Consider the following 8,108-nt stretch of genomic DNA (forward strand, 5'->3'; position numbering starts at 1 on the left):
AATTCAGGGATATTTCCTTAAGATGATCTATCAGGCCAACTAAAAATTACTAAACTGCCAAATGGAAGAAGTACTTCGATTGGTTTGAATAAATTATCAAACCGAGCATGCGTGTAACCATTCATGTAAACCGAGCATAATGCCATTCCAGTATTGACCAATCATATGCCTCTTTCTATTAAAAAGTCGGGCAGCCAAGCAACAGTCAAAACTTAAATTTAGGAATGAGGACGAACGATTGTTTGTAACCGTATCTCTTTTCATTTCCAATGTAAACACGTGTAATTGTGTTTTGGTTTCCCGAGGAAGAAGAGAAGTATTTATATTCAAAAGAATATAGAAAATTAATCCTTTGACTTGATTAATATTTACAAATACCGAAAATGCCAGCTAGAATGCATCGCAAACAGACCAAGCGAGTTCAGTGTCGGATAAAATACAAAAGAATAAAAAAAGCAGCTGAACATAATCGTAAGCTTCGTCGTGAACAGAAGAAAAATCCTAAAAAAAGGAAGCCTAAGGATCCTGGCGTTCCAAACAGTCTTCCATTTAAAGATGAGATTCTTAAAGAAGCTGAAGTGAGAAAACAACGTGCAAAGGATCTCCGCGAAGCACAAAAAGCTAGTAGACTGAAACAGCAGATGGAAAATAGAGGACTCGAAGAACTCGTCGATGAAGCTGTTATGAAGGATAGTGAGTATGAAAGTAATATTATTGAGTATAAAGAAAAAGAAAAGAAAGTGAATAGCGAAAACTTCAAGTCGTATTACAAAGACTTGAAAAAAGTAGTCGAAGCAGCAGATGTTATTTTGCAAGTTCTGGATGCCAGAGATCCTTTGGGTAGTAGGTGTCCACAGATTGAAGAAATGGTCATCAGCAGCGGAAAGAAGCTAGTGTTGGTATTAAATAAAATAGATCTGGTTCCTCGTGCAAGTCTTGAAGCTTGGCTAAAATATCTACGCCAAGAACTGCCAACTGTTGCTTTCAAAGCTTCAACACAATCACAGAATACAAACCTCTCTCAATCTAAGGTTGCCGCTATTCATATCAATGAAAGCTTAAAGCAATCAAGCAGATGTGTTGGTGCTTCTTTTCTAATGAAAGTGCTAGGAAATTATTGTAGAAGTCAGAATATTCAAACCCTAATAAAAGTGGGAGTTGTTGGCTTTCCTAATGTCGGTAAAAGCAGTGTCATCAACAGTTTGAAGAGGTCAAGATCATGTGGTGTGGGTGCTACAGCAGGTGTGACCAAGTCCGTTCAGGAAGTATCATTAGATAAACACATAAAAATTTTGGATTCTCCTGGTGTTGTTTTTGCAAAGGACGGCTCTGCTACGACATTAGCACTGCGGAATGTTGTTAAAGTTGAAACATTGAAAGATGTTATCACTCCAGCTGAGGCTATCATACAAAGAGCAGATCACACTCAACTTCGACTACACTACACCGTACCCGAATTCACGTCGACTCATGAATTGTTGTGTTTGTTAGCCAAAAGAATGGGCAAATTTAAAAAAGGTGGCATTCCCAATGTTGAGGAAGGTGCTAGACGTCTAATTAATGACTGGAATAGAGGGTATATTAAATATTATACACATCCTCCTGAGGTTTTCAAGCCATCTACATACATAAGCACAACTTATGTTGCAGAAATGAGCAAAGCATTTGATATTTCTTGTCTGGAAGAGCAAATGGAACTTGATAAAGCTCCAGGAGTGTTTCCTAGCAGAGGTGTTGCAGTGCAATCTACTGACCCAACGGAAGGGCGCTTAGAGGAGACAGAAGGCTCAAATGAAATGGAGACGGAAGATAACGAGTCAACCAATCGAGAAGTTACTGTAACTTTTGATGCCAAGAAAAAGAAAAGCAAAAATAATGAGACGGATATCGCTATGAATGACCTACAAAAAAATAAAATGGTAAAGAAGAGGTTTAAACAAATGAAAAAGCGCCGCAAGAAGCTGGATAAGGAGGCAAATAGTGTTGCTGAAACTATTGAATCATTAAGTTTTGATTAGGTTTTAGAAATGACTGAAATATTAATTAAATCTGCTATTGTTTCTTTTAACAATTTTCAGTAGCTATTTGTATTTATAAAAATTGGGTTAATTGAAAAGTCAACTGTAAAGTTTGTTTTCTTTATTTAAAAAAATGATTTGGTTCTCTTTTTTAAAAAAAATATTACTTATGATTTTAAAATTTTTTGAAAGATCTATCTAAGCTCTTTTTAAGATCATTTAAATTTCCATGAAAGAATTTAGTCTCCCATCTTGTATTTTTAATCTCTGGCATAAATGAAAATTTTTAGTTTGAGAGCAGGGGTCTGTTTTTGTAAAATTGTGAAAGAACTATTCATAATTTGAGAATATAAAGTAAGCATTAAGTCACATTCTTTCAACCAGGGTCCTGCTATTGTGAATTTGTGCAAATAGGGTCCTGTTATTACTAAAAACCTTTTCAAAATTTTTTTTAATTGTAAATAGATACAAGATTCTGCTCCATAATTGCTGCTACTAAATTAGAGATGCAACATACAAATATTTGATATTTAGCCTGTACTGTTCAACCCAGAATATTAATTTAGGACGGATAATGGAAACAAAATCACTCACATTTTTAAAAATTTCAATTGACATATTTTAAATAACACAACTTAGTAATGTATCACTTTTAATGTGTTTTATACATTAAGTAAACTTAAACAGATCTTAAATTTATAATATTTTATTTAAAAATTTGCCAGAAATGAATTTTTATTTACATAATATTCTATTAATTAATTTTATGAAAAGATATAACTTGATCGATTATTTATTTAGAAAAAAAGTTTTGATTTAATATTAATAAGAATGCACACACAATGTTTGTAAAAGTAGAAATATTTTCTTAAAATACTACATTTGCATTTCAAACTCAGGAAACATAGTTCGTCTCGACCCCCCCCCCCCAGGAAGGGTTTATTCGATTAACAAAACAATAAGAAAGATAAACAAATTTGTGACGGGTCCAATTAAAGATAAATTATTTCGTGAAGGGTTCGTTAACAGACCCAAATTAAATTTCTTCTGAACAGACCTATGAAGAGTATTGTGCCAGACTTAAAATTAGTAGAGTTTTATAAATGAATGAGTAGCCTGAAATGGATGGTTAAAGATTATTTATGTTAACACATTTCTGAAGAAGAAAAAAAACATTTTGAATATGAGAATATAATTTGTTATTATTAAAATTTTTAGTAATTTAAAATGTGTCAATATGTAATTTATCATCTACTCTTCTTTACCACCTATCCCTCCTGTTAACATTTGTGTTATTAACTTGTTTGTTGTTGTGATCCTTGATTGCAAAGCAGTCATAAGAGTATATACAGTAAAACTTTGCAGCAACAGTATTTTAGTGACCAAATAAATATATTTTTATGGAGGGATATATTTATATATCGAGGGCCTCCATATTTTAGGGACACAATAAGATTTTTTTTAATGCTATATATGTAATAACTAAAAATCTATTTATATATTATATAAAATTTATTTTGCACAGTGTTAATTCTGGTTAAATATGAAATCAGTGACTTCTTAAGAGATAAGGCAGGCAATTCTAAGGTCTTGGGGTGGTCTATTTAGGTCAAGGATGGGGTGATGAAATCCCCTGTGGCAGAAATTTTTCGAACTGAACTCTCAATCACTAATTTCTTTCTGCAAGATACTTTTAATAATAACAAACATATATGTTACAAATTTAAAATATTAAAAGTGCTGTGTTTACAAAAAAAAAATTATATTTTTATAATAAAACATGTAATAATTTTTTACTCTAATATTATGGGTGATATTCTTGCACTTTGTGCGGGGAAACACACAAATTATTTCCTTCTGCGCATTTTTTAAATAATTATCACAATAAAAAATATAATTAAAAATCATAAAATCCGTAGTAGTAGTAGTAATTGCCGAATAAAAGATAGACAACGAAATCACACGAATCGGGCTCCTAAAATGCGTGTTTCCTTTTGAGATTACGCTGTTGTAATAAATAATATCGCATAAAAAATATAGGCTTTAAAAACTATGGAGAAATCAATAGCAATAACTGCCAAAAGTTCGACAGAATTATTGCCTTAAAAAGTAAATACTCAAATGCACGGTTCGAATTTTCCATATTGTTTGAAATATATGTGATATACAAAATCCACGCAAAAATCAATAACTGTCGAAAATACAATCGTTGCATCAACTAATGATTCTACTGTCCTAAATTGAGCATGTTAAAAAGTGATTATCCAAATGCACTATTCAAATATTCCGTGTCAATTTCTGTAGAAAAGACTTTTTTTTTAAAAAAGCTTTTCCAATGAAAAATCTTTCCGCAAGAACTCTGTAACGTTCTGCGACAATGTCGCTGTGATTCTGCCCCGGGGTTGAAATCTGAATACAAAAGCAAGGAATTCACTGTGGTGAAAGGAAATAAGATAAGTACATAATCAGCAGAGAGTCTTCTCTCGTCAGAAAGGACCGGAAAAAAAAGGCAAAATATGATAAAATAAGATTTTTTACGTTATTTGAAAACCAATAATAAATGGAACAAATAAGGTTGAAATATGAAGAAAAAATATCGTTTTGTGGGGGTTTATTGCTTCAGAGAATATTGCAATGTTGAGAGGAGGATAACATTAATTCATATGTAAGCTCATCTGGACCACGAAACATTATTGTAATAAATAGAGGGAGTTATTGTTGTATCGGATATCGTAGTAACGAGGGTTCACTATATTTAAAACTCTTAAAATGCTAAGGTTTTGTACTCTTATATTTTTGCTCATAAGAAACAATGTTTTTTTATATTCTTTTAATTGCATTTTTTAAACAAACAATCTATAACAAATAGTTGGCTGTCAAGTAATATACACTTGTCTAACTGTAATCAAGTTTCATTAGGTATATTTATATTTCTTGGTATGTATATTTTAATTATATTACTTATAAAAAATTATTATATATCAAAATCACCTGTAGATTTAAAAAGGATTCTCTTTATAATAAGTAAAATCTCTTGTTTTGCAAAATATTAATTAAACTTCAAGGTTTCAGTAAATCTGAAATTTTTTTTTTAAAATCAAAAGTGTAAGTTTTATTTTTAGTTCCAAATGGAGTTAAATGTTGCTTAAACACTAATTTTTATTTTTTTTTCATTTCATTCAACACCTTTTCAACATTTCATCTTTACTTTATTCTAGTTACTGTTTTAGGATCTTGCATTATTTATTTTTTATTTTAGAACTTCATGTCTGCCTGTTCTTAGATCAACATAGAATTGGAATAATTCAAGTGAAACAAATAGGGTGCATCCCAAAGATTTACGATATTTGACGTTCGGAATATTTAGAAAGTTTTATGCTCTCTTCTATTTTTTTTCTTTTATAAAACAGAAATAGAATTAGTCAATATTACACCTTAATTTAAAATTTCGAAATTGCTATGAAAAAATTATGCTCTAGTATCATATCGGACATCCATTTTGCAATTCTCATGTCCCATTTTTCTAACCATAGCCATTTTCTACAATTAATACTATACCATAGCCATTTCTACGATTAAATGACCGCATACACGACACAAAAATGAGTGTTTAACTTCTGGAATTATTTTTTTGATTATCTCTCATATTAAAAGAAAATTACTGCTGCTATCACTACTATTTCAGAAAAAAGTTTATTGAACATGTTTCTCATAGTCATAACTCAAAAATTATTAGATTAAACAATATGAGATTTTACACATTTCCAGAGAAAAAAAATCTGATATCAAAATGTAATTGATGCAGGTATTTTACAGAAGTTAAAGATTCTTCTTTCTTTCAGAAATGTATTTTTGTCTTTAATGGATAACTTGTCAATTTCGATTAATTTTTGGCAGTATTTCGGATTTTTAGAAAAATTAATTGCAGTAAAATTATAATTTTTAGTTTTGTACTCTAATGACTGATGGTTAAAAAAACGTTGATCCCTTAAAGTTGCAGAGTTAAAAAAATTAGGTGTTTTTATATTGAATTGAAATGTTCTGTTCATTTATGATTCCGTTAAATTGGACTTCCCACCTACCTCCTAAAAATAAATGTTTGCGGGGTCTTAGGTGCAGCTTAATTCGAGGAACAGTAGATTGCTGCTTTTGAAAAATATTACTTTAAAAAAAAAAAAATTCATAATTTTTTGTATGATATTTTGACAGTTTAAAGCACAGTTAATTACCACTATATTCCTGATTCTTAAAGCTAGTGATGGGCAAGCATTTAGGGTAAAGTACAATTAACTATATTATTGCAGAAATGTTTGCACAACAATGAAGCAAAACCATCCCTAAGGCTGGGGGGGGGGAGGCATACAATTTTCTTGTTGCCTAGTCGATATTCCTTACAAGAAATGACATGCTTTTCAATTGCAGAGGGTTTCTTATGTATGCTTGCAATGTGCATAAGTTAAGTGAAAGTATTCTTATTAAATATATATATTAATAGAAGAACAAACCAGCAAACATTTAATAGTTAGTTAAAATCAGTATGAAAAGAATTAAAAATTTATATTTAGGTACTTTTACGCGAAACTGATTTTTTAAACATTAAAGTCAGATATTTGTTGGCTATACATATCTAGTATCAAAAATTTGTGGTAATATCTTGAATAACAGAAGCAACTATTAGATGGGAAAAGTAGAATGAAGTTGTTCCGAAATACGATAAAGGTTATTAAAAAAAGTGATTAAAAACGTAAAAATTATCTTCAAACTATTTTAGATGATTCTCATCCTTGCTTTGCTCAGACTAACATCAATAAATGATCGGTCAGAGTTCGAAAACATTTTTGTACTTTCTTACTCACTTGTATTTAGGAAGAAAAAAAATTTGCTCATGCTAAAAGCAATCTTAAAAAAGTGTGTTCATTGCAATTTTTTTAGTAGAACCTTATGTGTGTTGTGTTTTACTTTATTTATTATCTTTTTTGCTAGTCTCTAAAAGTGTATTAAAAGCTGTCTTCACTGAACACCCTTTATGAAAAAATCTGACATTTGGAACTGACTTATTGATCTCGACTTATGGGTATTTTTGTTCCAAATACATAATATGTACTAATGAAGGTATATTATCCATAATATTCAAAACTAAGGTTACACTGGGCTGTAATGGCAAGAAGAATTCTTATTCTTTACATTCAGTGCAAAGCCATTTTAAGAAATTCAAAGAAGTAAGGTATTACACATTTTTTCAAAATAATTCTATTATTGGTTAACAATACAAAACTAAACACAGATTATAAAAATAAATATTTCCAGGTTAATTTTTCTGATTTAAATTCACGCTAAAGCTTAGAGTTCACACTATTGTTTCAAGAGTTATATAGGTATTATCTTTTGCAGAAATAATTTATTAAACAGGGCGAATTCCTGGACGTTTGCATTAGTCTGCTCATTCATAGCCCAGTGAGCTTTGTTTGAAATAAAAAAAAAAAAACTTATTTTTTAGTTTAATTCTGTTGAAAGAAAAAATGCCAGGACTGAATATACTACAGTACTTCATATTTCACAACCTGTTAAGGCAGTAGGGCAATTCAACACTTACAAATTTAGAGGATTGCAGACAGTGGCGTAGCGAGCTTAACTCGCGCCCGGGGCACAATACCCTTTTAGCGCCCCCCATTCGAAAACCATGTAATATTATATGTAAAATAAACTCGCAAATTAAAAAATAAATAAAGTCATAGACTCAAGCTAGGCTTTGAATTTGAGACAAAAAATGTAATTGAGAGAACAAGACTAGATTTTGAAATGTATATGATCATCTAGAATTAGTTCAAAAGATACCTATTATTTATTTTACATATTTATGAAGAAATATTTTAAAAACACGCAGTTTTAAAACAATAAAAAAGTAAATATTTATTATCTCTAAGGAGATACATACATTTAATAATCATATGATTATAATACATTAATAAAACTAATTACTATGTCTAAATTTTCCGTGCTTTTGATGAAGCAAATGTATCAATAATATCATCAAAATTGATCATTTAAAATTTTTCTCTTTCCACACTTAAAAATGCTAGGTCACTTAGG

At 30.2% G+C, this 8,108-nt stretch overlaps 1 protein-coding gene across 1 annotated transcript; it reads left to right on the forward strand.

Annotated features, from left to right (window-relative positions):
* Positions 1-207: 207 nt before the first annotated feature.
* On the forward strand, positions 208-2,128 carry LOC122268385 (guanine nucleotide-binding protein-like 3 homolog). The gene has a single exon (XM_043051511.2). It carries the CDS (start codon positions 384-386, stop codon positions 2,016-2,018), a length of 1,635 nt encoding a protein of 544 aa, XP_042907445.1. The 5' UTR covers positions 208-383; the 3' UTR covers positions 2,019-2,128.
* The last annotated feature ends 5,980 nt before the right edge of the window (positions 2,129-8,108 follow it).

The sequence above is a fragment of the Parasteatoda tepidariorum genome, chromosome 1 (genome assembly GCF_043381705.1).
Source record: "Parasteatoda tepidariorum isolate YZ-2023 chromosome 1, CAS_Ptep_4.0, whole genome shotgun sequence".
Classification (NCBI taxonomy): domain Eukaryota; kingdom Metazoa; phylum Arthropoda; class Arachnida; order Araneae; family Theridiidae; genus Parasteatoda; species Parasteatoda tepidariorum.

What these genes read in the sequence shown, in the direction of transcription:
- LOC122268385 (XM_043051511.2), top strand. Translation starts at nt 384, where the DNA reads ATGCCAGCTAGAATGCATCGCAAACAGACCAAGCGAGTTCAGTGTCGG.